At 43.3% G+C, this 12,573-nt stretch overlaps 1 protein-coding gene across 1 annotated transcript; it reads left to right on the top strand.

The window, feature by feature from the left end:
* Positions 1 to 4,914: 4,914 nt before the first annotated feature.
* On the top strand, positions 4,915 to 7,362 carry Jagn1 (jagunal vesicle mediated transporter 1). The gene is made up of 2 exons (XM_076841113.1): positions 4,915 to 5,114; positions 6,757 to 7,362. Exons 1-2 carry the CDS (start codon positions 5,026 to 5,028, stop codon positions 7,217 to 7,219), a joined length of 552 nt encoding a protein of 183 aa, XP_076697228.1. The 5' UTR covers positions 4,915 to 5,025; the 3' UTR covers positions 7,220 to 7,362.
* Positions 7,363 to 12,573: the final 5,211 nt, after the last annotated feature.

Raw genomic sequence — 12,573 nt, 5'->3', positions numbered from 1 at the left:
GCCTTGGGTTTAGCATAGATAGCTTTTACAGAGTTGAGATATGTTCCTATTATCCCTAGTTTTTCTAATGTTTTGAACATGAAGGGGTGTTATATTTTGTCAAATGCTTTTTCTGCATCTACTGAGATGATCATATGATTCTTATCTTTAAATCTATTGATGTGATGAATTACATTTATTGATTTCCATATGTTGAACCAACCTTGCATCCCTGGGATGAACCCCACTTGATTGGGGTGCACTATTTTTTAATATGCCTTTGGATTCCATTTGCCAGACCAAATTTGCATTTCTTCCCCTTTTTTGGGGGGTACCGGGGATTGAACTCAGGGGAACTCAACCACTGAGCCAACATCTCCAGCCCTGTTTTGTATTTTATTGAGAGATAGAGTCTCACTGAATTGCTTAGCCCTCAGTTGCTGAGATTGGCTTTGAACTTGTGATCATCCTGTCTCAGACTCTCTAGCCACTGGGATTACCTCCACTGTGCAGACCCAAATTTGCATTTCTTTTTTTTTAACTTTTTTTTTTTTTTAGTTGTTGATAGATCTTTATTTATTTATATGTGGTGCTGAGAATCAAACCCAGTGACTCACACATGCCAGGTGAGTGTGCTACCATTGAGCCCCAGCCCTAGCCCCCAAATTTGCATTTCTAACAGGTTCCTTTGCAAAGCCAAAGTTGTGGCTCCTTTGAGAACTGCTGGTCTAGCACTAGCTATATGATCTAACTTATTTAAACTTCAGTTTGAGCTGATCAATGGGGATACAAATAGCTCCTACTCCATCAGGTTTTCACAAAGATTAAAAGTGATAACAGTCAGGTGTAGTGGCACTTGCCTTGTGTGTTATTCTACTCAGAAGGCTGAGGCCAGAAGAATCTCAAGTTCAAGGCCAGCTGGGCAATTTAGGAAGACCCTGTCTCAAAATAAAATTTAAAATGGACTAGAGGTGTAGCTCAGTGATAAAGTGCTTGCCCTACATGAGAGAAGCCCTGGGTTTGGTCCCCAGAATGACAAAAACAAAAACAAACAAACAAACAAACAAAAAAACCCACACATATATGCACACACACAAACAAATTTAAGGCAGACCAAGGGCCAGGGGAAAAGTGCAAGAGTTCATACACTACACATCTGGGAGGAAGTTCTGGGGAAAGGGTCAGGCCCCTCCCTTGGACATTCACGCCTCAAACATTTATTGAACATTCCCTGTGTACTTGGTGTCTCATGACAGGCCAATGGATGACTCAGAAGCAATCTGGGTCTTGAGGAACTCCAAGTACATCGGGGAAAGCAGACTCAGAAAAAGACAAAGATAACACAAGTGAAAGCCAGAGAGCATCTGTCTTCGGGGGAGGGTGAACCTGAGGATTCTTCATGGTGCCTAGGAGAAGAGGATGGTTTGGGCTTAGTTAATGTATTCAATGAACATTTTCTTCAACTTTTACACTATGCCTGGCAGTCAGTGATTCTGGGGACACAAATTATGCGGTTCTTATTTGTTTCTTTGGAGAATTCACCTTCCAGTGAGGGAGGCAATGTCTAAGCATGATTCTCATACTCTATGCATGAAAATCATCAGAGCAAGCGTAGTTGTACATACCTGTAATCCCAGGGACTCAGAAGGCTGAAGCAGGAGGATTGCAAGTTTGAGGCTAGCGTCAGCAACTTAGCAAGACCCTGTCTCAAAATTTTAAAAAGATTGGACGTGGTGGCATATGCCTGAAATCCCAGCAGCTCAGGAGGCCGAGGCAGGAAGATCATGAATTCAAAGCCAGCCTCAGCAACAGTGAGGTGATAAGCAATTCACTAAGACCCTGTCTCTAAGTAAAATACAAAATAGAGTTGGGGATGTGGCTCAGTGGTTAAGTGTCCTTGGATTAAAAAAAAAAAAAATCCCAGGGCTGGGGATGTGGCTCAAGCTGTAGCACGCTCACCTGGCATGCGTGTGGCCCGGGTTCGATCCGCAGCACCACATACAAACAAATGTTGTGTCCACCGAAAATTTTTTTAAAAAATAAAAATATTAAAATTCTCTCTCTCTCTCTTTAAAAAAAAAAAAAATCCCAAACTCTGTGTTTTCAGCTTGTAACACTATGAGCAAAGTCAAGACATGCAATGAGCCAAGCAAGCTGGCCCATGCCTGTGGTCCCTGCTGCTTGGGAGGCTGAGGCAGGAGGATGCCTTGAATTCAAGAGTTCTGGTAAAACATGGGCAATATAACAAGATGCCTGTCTCTTAAACAAAAACAAAGAAAACCCTGACATACAATGTATAGGGAAAATACAGTTCAACTAACATTATATACAAGAAACAAATTCATTCTCTTTCTCTCCCTGTCTCTCTTTTCCCTTCCCTTTCTCAATATAAATTAAGAAGGCAACACAATAGAAAAATGAATATAAGAACATAAACAATTCAGCTCAAAAAACTTTACATAAAAATATCAAATAACCCAGTTAATAAGTGGGCAAACAAATTAAACAGACACGTCTCAAAAGAAAAAATACACATGGCCAACAAATATTTGAAAAAAAAATGTTCAACATCATTAGCAATTAGGGAAATATAAATCAAAACTACACGGAGATTTCATGTCACGTCAGTCGGAATGGCAGTTATCAAGAATACAAATAATAATAAATGCTGGAGAGGATGTGGAGAAAAAGAAACACTTTTACATTGCTGGTTACCTTAGCAACAGGTTGATAGCTGGAGGAAGTGCTCTAGGCATTTCAGTCCCTCAGGGGCCAGTCTCCAACTTCCAGGACTCTTTCAAATTGGCTTACTTAATCCAACCTGACTTGATTCACCTATCTATACCGACTGCCTGACTAATTTTGTTTTAACCCCGACTTGGGAGGCTGAGGCAGGAGGATTGTGAGTTCAAAGCCAGCCTCAGCAAAAGTGAGGCACTAAGCAACCTAGTGAGACCCTGTCTATAAATAAACAAAATAGGGCTGGGGATGTAGTTCGGTGGTAGATTGCCCCTGACACAATCCCCTGCACCCCCGTTCCCAAAAGAAGGGAGGGCAAGGATAGGGCTATGGTTGATTGATCACCTACTACACTGTAGGCATTATGATTGGAAGAATGAGGACAAAGGGAGATGGGGGGGTGCTCAAGTGGTTACATTTCAACTACATGGTTTAGATGACAATAAATATACTTATTTTTTTACATATTAAAAAACGCAGACTACATGTTTAACTTTTAAAAAAATTTTTATTTTATTTATTCATTTTTATGTGGTGCTGAGGATCAAATCCCACGCCTCACACATGCTAGACAAGCGTTCTACCACTGAGCCACCACCCCAGCCCTACAGGTTTAACTTTTGACAGAAAAGAGAACATAAATCTCACAGAGTATCACCGCCACCCATTTTCACAATGTTTTCATCATCTCACACAGAAACTGCACCCATTAAACAATAACTTCCCATTCCCCCATCCATACTGCTAGGCAACCACCTTTCTACTTTCTGATTTTACAGATACTGCTGGGAGCCATTAGCCAAGTAGGTATGACAATTTCCTTGCCAGCGTACCCCCATGTTGCTTAGTGGAAGGACTCGTGGAAATAGGACATTTTGCAGCGACTTTGCATGTAAGGTGACCTTGCTCAAGGACCAGGGTGACCGTGTTTAGGATGTTCCCGGTTTAGGATAATCAGAGTTTAGGGCGTATCCTGCTGCCTGAGTTCCTCTTGAGTTCTCATGGCATTCAGAATATATTTGGGAGACAGAAGCCCAGTGGAGGTGTGGATTTGGGCAGAGAACGTGGATTTCCCCAGAACGTGTTTGTAGAAGGCAGGTGTGAGATCGGGAATAAAGAATTGCTGTTTGAATCTACAAAGCTGTGAGTGGCTCGTGATTTGTGCCCAGCCAGACTGCGGCAGATACTATTTTATTTGGAAATTATTTCTTTTTTTCCTGTCATGCTCTTGAAAATTTTTGACTACAGTCCAACTACCTCTTAGAGCATCCCTCCATTTGGGTTTATCTGGCATTTCTTCATGATAAGGTTCAGGTTAAGCATTTGACAGGTGTATCACAGAAGTGATGCTGTGTTCTCAATGTATCATAAGGCAAAAGATATCAGTTTGGCTCATTATTGGTCAAACTGATAATAATAATTTTGGTTACTTAGCTAAAAGGGTGCACGCTGTAAAGTTACTGATCCCCCCCCCCCCGCCGCCTTTTTTTTTTTTTTTTTCTTTCTTTTGGGTACGGGGATTGAACTCAGGGGCGCTCAACCATTGAGCCACATCCCCAGCTCAATTTATTTTATTTAGAGACATGGTTTCCCCGAGTTGCTTTAGCCCTCGCTCTTCCTGAGGTTGGCTTTGAACTCGCGATCCTCCTGTCTGATCCTCCGGAGCCGCTGGGATTATAGGCGTGCGCCAACTGATTAAGCGATTTAAACCAACTTTTTTTAATGTTCATTTTTTTTTTTTTTAGTTGTTGTTGGACACAATACCTTTATTTTATTTATTTATTTATTTTTATGTGTGCTGAGGATCTAACCCTGGGCCTCACACGTGCAAGGCCAGCATTTTACCGCTGAGCCACAACCTCAGCCCAATTTTAACCAAACTTTGGGGATTTATGAATGATGAGTGCTGGCATGGAGCAGGGTGAAAGCACACTTCCTGGCAATCCGTTTCCCTGGCTGTGAAATGAGAACACCTGCGTCTTAAATTCAAGTTGGAGCTTAATAAACTGTCAATGCAGGAGAGGCTTTGGGCAAACAGCATAGGACGCCTAAATTGGAGATTAATTTCCTGCGCGCTCCACACGCGCAGACGTGGGGCGGGGCCCGAGAGAGCGAGAGCGCATGCGTGAGGGCAGTAACCACAGAGTCGGTCCTCCCAGGACAGAGAGGCCGGAAGTCCTCCTCGCAGAGCCGCGCGGCCGTTGGGTAACTGTGCTGAGGCGGCGCGAACAGGGTTCCTGGGGTTCTTGACTGTGTAGTTGTTGTAGCCGGTGGGCGCGAGGGGCTCTGGGGTTCTGTTCGGACACAATGGCGTCTCGGGCAGGCCCGCGAGCAGCCGGCACCGACGGCAGCGACTTTCAACACCGGGAGCGCGTCGCCATGCACTACCAGATGAGGTATGAAGTGAGGCGAGGAGCACGGAGGCCTTCCTGGCTGGAGCCTGCAAGGGTCTGGGAGGCAACACCAGTCCGGTTTCAGCGTTTTACTCCCCAGCCCCCGCGCACCTGCCCAGCCCTCGCCGCCCGTGACGGCCTCCCCAGTTCTGGGGAAACCCCATCGCCCCGGCGAGCTCCACCCATTGATTCGCCCATTGATTTTGCGTTAGGGGATCCAGCCCTTCGTGGGCTCTGGAGTCGCGTAAATGCTGTTCATGCCACGTGACCTTGGAAACTTGAAAACCTCAATAATCCACCTTTCAGGTTTTGATGAGGTATTAGCGAATAACTCGTGTAAAGGACATAGCCTAGGGCCTATCACGTAATAATACATGGTAGTTGTTATATTCTGGGCAGTTTCGGGGAATGTGTAAAATGGGTCCCTGCCTAAAATGAATTTTGTAAAAAAATCCCACATAAGGACTGTTTTCTACAGTCATTTATTCTTTCCATAAATTCTTGTTGAGCTTCTACCCATTCTGCATTGTGTTAGGATACAATAGTGAGCAAAAGCAGACGTAGTCTTTGTTTGCATGCCATACCTTGAAGTTTATTAGTCTTTGTTTGCATGCCATACCTTGAAGTTTATTTTAAACCAGGCACGGTGGCCGCATGCCTTTGTGTAGACCCAGTTACTTAGGAGGCTGAAGCTGGAGGGTCGTTGGAGGCCAGCCTGAGCAACACAGGGAGACCCCAACTTAAAAAAAAAAAAAAAAGTAACTCTCAACCTTTACCCCTCATGAAGCTTGAAGTCTGGAGGTGTTTGACACACACCCCTTCCCCACACTTTTTTATAATGAATATTTTTAAATTAAATTATTTTCTTTATTAAATTCATTGACTCCTCCCAGGATGTTCTTCACATCTTTCTTCAGGATTTTGAAGAATGACAAGCTCTTTGGATCCTCACTTCATTTTCAACCTTAGGCCCCTGCCTAAGGTGTCCTCACAACCCAAGCAGTGTTTTCTTGACTACCCAGAGCAGAAACATTGCCCACAGGAGTATGAGAAGGATACATTTGGGACCTGAGAGAATTCAAAGAATAGAAGAAATATTCTTTTATATGAAAAATCTATAGCTGAAGAATGGGCAGCCTTAGCTGGGTCCTTGTTGCCAATACCTTCTCTCTCCAGGCTGTAGTCCTCTGGTGCAAATAACATTGCAGCGTTATCCTGCCATTTATAGTCTTTGCACCTTCATATCCTGTTCCCCTCCCATCCACATTCAACCATTTGGTTTCCTGGAACACGAATGCTTATGCCTTTGTGCCTGCATGCTATTGTCTCTGCATAGAATGCTCATCTCCAGCCATCTCTAGAGCTTGAATCAAATATCCCAGTTGAGATAGCCTTCTGTGACATTCCATCCCATACAGAATTGATTCCTTTCTGGTGATCCTGTATATCTTGGAACATACATTTACTAAAGCGTTTTTTCATTTTTTTTCTCTAATTGTTTTTTCCTCTGTTCTTTGTGCTCAACCTCTGTCAGACTGTATCATTCAAATTTGTATCCCCCCTGTCCAGTAAAATTGCCTGGCATATAGCTGGTGGTCAAAAAAATTTGAATGAAAGGTGCTTCTCCCTCTGCTCTGCCCCACAGTGTGACCCTCAAGTATGAAATCAAGAAGCTGATCTACGTGCATCTGGTCATATGGCTGCTGCTGGTTGCCAAGATGAGTGTGGGACACCTGAGGCTCATGTCACATGATCAGGTGGCCATGCCTTATCAGTGGGAATATCCATATTTGCTGAGCATTGTGCCCTCTCTCTTGGGCCTTCTCTCCTTTCCCCGAAACAATATTAGCTACCTGGTGCTCTCCATGATCAGCATGGGGCTATTTTCCATTGCTCCCCTCATTTATGGCAGCATGGAGATGTTCCCTGCTGCTCAGCAACTCTACCGCCATGGCAAGGCCTACCGCTTCCTCTTTGGTTTTTCTGCTGTCTCTGTCATGTACCTGGTGTTAGTACTGGCGGTACAAGTGCATGCCTGGCAGTTATACTACAGCAAGAAACTCCTAGACTCTTGGTTCACCAGCACACAGGAGAAGAAACGAAAATGAAGCCTGCCTGATTGATGGACTTCTGAGTGAAGCCCAAGCCTCCCATTGAGCAGAGAAGGCTAGAAGAACTGTTTGTAAATCTCTTCCGGTGATTAAGGCAATTGTCATGTTGGCACCTAGGGTAGACTAAGCCCAAGTTCTGACTTAAAGTTCTCCTACTGCCATCTGCTGAGGTAGCAAAACTATATTTAATTTATTCCTGATTGGCTAAAACTGGGTGACCAACAGCTGTGAAACTTCACTTGGTTGAAGTTGAGCCACTTAGGACTTTTTCTGCCTTACCTTGCCTCCTCTTGGTCATTCTCCCCACTTCCATCAAGACCGAAGGAGATAAGGAATAAATCATTCTATTTTAATCAATAGGGCAGGAAACATTTGGGAAATGCTTCCCCTGAAGGCTGTGCTCTCTACTGAAAAGCATTTTAATTAAGTAAAAAGAACCTCAATAAAAGTTAAGACTGCCCTCTCCACCTTGTTCCTTGTGTCTGGGATTTGGTAAGAATGTGAAAGGGGTGTTGCTTGAGTAGCCTTAGAAACGGGGGTAAGCAGCAGCTCTCTAAGAAACTTGGCAGTAGCTGGAAAGAAATGAACTGGGCATGGGAAATATAAGTCATAGTTGTAGTCCTGCAGCTAATTGGCATAAACTCCCATGGGTAGACACTTAGTCTCTACCCATAACATGGGCCACTTTCATTTATCTAGACTGGGTTATAGACTCTTACGAAATACTCAGGTTTATGATTTATGTGCCCAAAAGAATTTCAAAATATTTTTGTGCACAGGAAGTGTGAGCTGAAGTAAATCAGACAAAAGGTTTATTTTGGCTCTTGGTTTTGAAATTTTCAGTCCCTTTCAGTTGTCCCATTGCTTTTGGTGAGGTGGTAAATCATGATGGGAGCATGTAGGGGAAAAAGCTGCTCATCTCATAGCAGCTGGGAATTGAAAAAGAGGAAAAAGTCTCAATATCCCCTTTGAGGGCACACCCCTAACTTCCTTCTATTTGGCTTCACCCCAAAAAGGTTCCATCATCTCTCAGTAGGGCCACAGGCTAGGGACCAAATCTTTAATACTTAGACCTTTGAGGGACAGTATCCAAGCCATACCAGGAAATTTAGCTATCCAGTGGGAAAGAGCTGTGTATGTAAAGTAACCAGTAAGAATAGGATCTAATGGTATGGACCAGATAATTTTTAAAAATATTTTTTAAGTGTTGATGGACCTTTATATTTTGTTTACTCATTAATATGTGGTACTCAGAATCAAACCCAGTGCTAGGTAAGCACTTTAACCACTGAGTTACAACCCCGGCCCCCTGAAGCAGATAATTTAAGTGGAAGGCTGTGGTCATAACTTAGTGGTAGAGCATTGCCTAGTATGTGTGAGGTAATTTGTTCAATCCTCAGCACCACAAAAAAATAAATGTGTCCATCTACAACTAAAATTTTTAAAAAAGAATAAAAGTGGAAAAGAAATCTGTTACTGAAATAACACTTTGAAGTTTGATGCACAGTAAATATTTATTACATGAAAGATGAATGTCCCTTTGCACTTCATTGTGTAGGGCTCTGCCCTCTCCAAAATTGTAGTCATTCTTTATTCTAGAAACAGGATTTCTGTACTGTCTATTACATACTTGTGATAGTTTTAACTGCAAAACCTCTTCCTTTAGTTGTCCTGTTATCTCAAACTTATGTCCCAAATTTAATTTTGCCTTCTGCCTCATATTCATTACTCTTCCCTGCATCCTTGTGTTCAAGTGAGCCTACCAAGAGCATAGATTTGCATCATCTTCCATTCCTATCTTGGTAGAGAGAGGGGAAGTTGAACCCAGAGCCTCACACCTGCTGGGCAAGTACTGAGCTTCATCCCCAGTCTTTTTTTTTTTTTTTTTTTTTTGGCAGGGAGGTGGGTTTACCTGGGATTGAACTCTAGGATATTCAACCACTGAGCCATATCCCCAGCTGTATTTTGTATTTTATTTAGAGACAGGGTCTCACTGAATTGCTTAGCACCTTATTGCTGAGGCTGGCTTTGAATTCATGGTCCTCCTGCCTCAGCCTCCAGAACTGCTGGGATTACAGGCCTGCACCACCACACCCAGCTAAACAAACTTTTAAACATAAGTACTGGGGATTGCACTACTACTGAGCTACATCCCAACCCTTTTTTATTTTGACACAAGGTCTTGCTATAATTCCCCCGGCTGGCCTTGAACTTGGAATCCTCCTGCCTCAGTCTCCTGAGTAGCTGGGATTACAAGTGTGCACCACCATGCCTGAACTCCTTTTCTTTATTAACTACCCAGCCTTCAGTATTTTGTTATAGTAATGGATACCAGAGTACTTAGAGCCATCCAATGAAGACCTTGAACATAAACACGTAAAAGTTTAAATATTTTCTCCCAACTCCCCCACCCTGCCGGCAAAAGCACTTCTGCTTTAGCCAGAAACCTGAAAGTCACATGACACCTGCCTGTCCAATCAATCAGTGAGACCCAATGATTCAACCCCAAACCTACTTTTATAGGCTCTCTGTCCTAGGGTTGGCACTAAGTCCATCACTGTCTCTTGCCACCTGGACAGTTGCAACGACTTCCAGTTAGTTTCCAGCCTTGACTTTTGTCTCATTACAATCCAGTCCCCACCCAGCAGCCAGAGTAAGCTTTTTCAAATGCAAACTCTACCTTATTCCCCTCCCTTAGCTTCTGCCTCTTGCTAGAATAAAGCACACATAGAGCCAGGCCCTGTGGGGCACGCCTGTAATCCCAGAGACTTGGGAGACAGAGGCAGGAGTTCAAAGCCAGCCTCAACAAAAGTGAGGCACTAAGCAACTCAGTGAGACCCTGTCTCAATAAAATACAAGATAGGGCTGGGGATGTGGCTTAGTGGTCGAGTGCCCCTGAGTTTAATCCCCGGTACATTTGCCTAATGGGTATACATAGGACATACAAATAGTGTATACAGTTGCTCCAACAGACTTTAAGAGTTGGTCAGGAAGATCCTGGAACTGCTGCACCATGGTCTGTCCAGAGTCTCTGCATGACAAGGTTAGCACCAAAAAAGGGAGGGAGGAAGGAAGGAAAGCTGCCAGAGGTCCCCCACAGGTGCTCTACCTGAGCATGTGCAAAGGCCTGTGAAGATCCAAGTTCCTGGCCTGGTCTGCTAGTAAGCGTTATTAGACCATGAGGTCTTGATTAGGTCATTCAGACACAAACCATAGGTGGGTCAAGTCTCAGTCACACTTAGGGAACACAAGACCTCTGGGCCGAGGTCCTAAATCACACCCCTGTTGCCTTCATACTAGTTGGCCACCTCTGATTCCAGCCATCCAGTTACTTACTTACTTACTCCTCCCATGTTGACACTTGCCAGTTTCCTCCCTCCTACAAGGAAGGGACTGCTGATCTCTCACTGTCATAATGCCTACTTTCCTTTATTCTTCCAGCCATTCCAATTTTTCTCTTTGTTGTTTACTCTGCCAACACCGCTAAATCTAGTACCTTCTGTGGTCAACAGGATCCAGAAACCTTCTGATTCCAAGCAGTGTGTTCTGGCAGGGGAAAAAAAAAAATGGGAAGACAGGGAGATAGGGTGCTATATTCAGTTATGTGTTGGAACAAGTCACCTAATTCCCCTGAGTGTTTCCCGGTCAATATAATTGGGTCATAAGCCTGACCTCAGGGGTTTTAGTGCCAATAAAATGAGATTAAGTGAGCAAAGCATTTGATGCTGAACCTCATCCCCCACTCTTCCTCAGGATGTCCTGGAATTCATTCCTATGCTTTTTTACTTTAAATCCTTTTGGGAACAGGCTCCACACTAAATAAATAAAAGTAAGCCAGGAGAGCTGGGGTTATGACTCAGAGGTAAAGTGTGCGCCTAGCATGCATGAGGCACTGGGTTTGATCCTCAGCTCTACATAAAGTAAAATAAAGACATTGTGTCCACCTATATCTAAAAAATAAATATTAAAAAAAGTAAGCCAGGAAAACAATAAAATGTAGACCTACTTTTCTCTTTTTCCCTATTTTTTCATCTTTATTCCTTTTCTACATGCTCCTTTTCTCCTTCTCCCCTTTCCCTTCCCTCTCCCAACTTTCCCTGGTATCTCCATTTTGTTCAAATCTCCATTTCTTTCTTTTCTGCTTTAACCAGGGTCAGAGAGAAATTAAACCAAATATTTCACTTTGAAATTGAAATCGGAGGATTCAGAGGTCTAGAAGGACTAGTGTTACAGAATAGAGCCAAGCTTCTCATTTCATGCCCAAGATTTAGAAAAACTCAATTATTTATATAGAGCAAAGCCACTGTACTGTAGAGTTTGGGGCAAGGCTTCCTAGCCCATTTGTGTGTGTGTGTGTGTGTGTGTGTGTGTGTATTTTGTGGTGCTGAGGATTGAACTCAGGGCCTTGTGCATGCGAGGCAAGCACTCTGTCAACTCAACTGTACCCCCAGTGACTCCTAGCCCATTCTTGGCATGGCTAGACCACCTTTTCTCTCTTCAAATTTTACTAATTTGTTGCACAGATGAGCTCCAAGGTCATAAAACAGCACTGTGTCAGGCAGATCCTCGGTTCAAAGAGCAGAAGAGGATCAGGCAGTGGGAAAAGAGATCACAGGATGCTAGAAAGAGCATTTGAGTTGCCAGGGCCTAGCAGAAGTGGGGCTTCCTGGGCTATAGACTTTGACCTTGTCTAAATCACTCTCCCATCTGCTTCCTTATTTCTCTTTATGAAATGAAAACAATAATTCTCACTTATCTGTCTCATAAGGTGCTTGGCTCAGATAGGAAAATGCTTTGTGAAGTGTGAAACAGATAAACTAGTTAGATGAAATGTATCTAACTTACATTTGTTCAACTACAGAGCACCAAAATTTAAGAGATTCACTACTAGGTATTGGAAAAACATAAAGAAGTTTTATCTTTTTTTTATAATTTTTTTTCAGTTGTATGGATTCAATGCCTTTATTTGTTTTTATATGGTGCTAGGATTGAACCCAGTGCCTCACACTTGAGAGACAAGCACTCTACCACTGAGCTACAACTCCAGCCCAAGAATTTTTATCCTTTAGTGAGCTCAAAAGATAGAGGATATTTTTAGGATAATGGATAGGATGAGGACTTCAGGTAGTGCACCTGAACATTTAGGCCAAAAGAAGGTCATGGTTAGAGCCAGGTGGGGGGGTGTGTACCTGTAATCCCAGCTACTTGGGAGGCTGAGGCAGGAGGACAACAAGTTCTGAGCCAGGCCTGGACAACTTAATGAGACACTCTCAAAATAAAATAGCTCAGTAGTAGAATGTCCCTGGATTCAATACCCAGTACAGCTAAAAAAAGGAAATAGAAGAAGGCTT

Source organism: Callospermophilus lateralis, chromosome 20 (genome assembly GCF_048772815.1).
Source record: "Callospermophilus lateralis isolate mCalLat2 chromosome 20, mCalLat2.hap1, whole genome shotgun sequence".
NCBI lineage: Eukaryota > Metazoa > Chordata > Mammalia > Rodentia > Sciuridae > Callospermophilus > Callospermophilus lateralis.
Note: the sequence above shows the minus strand (reverse complement) of the source record. Positions and strands in the feature narration are given on the sequence as shown.

Excerpts from the sequence above, each read along its gene's own strand:
- Jagn1 (XM_076841113.1), top strand. The coding sequence starts at position 5,026 with ATGGCGTCTCGGGCAGGCCCGCGAGCAGCCGGCACCGACGGCAGCGAC. Across the intron at positions 5,115-6,756 it reads GCCATGCACTACCAGATGAG|TGTGACCCTCAAGTATGAAA; the intron begins GTATGAAGTGAG and ends TCTGCCCCACAG.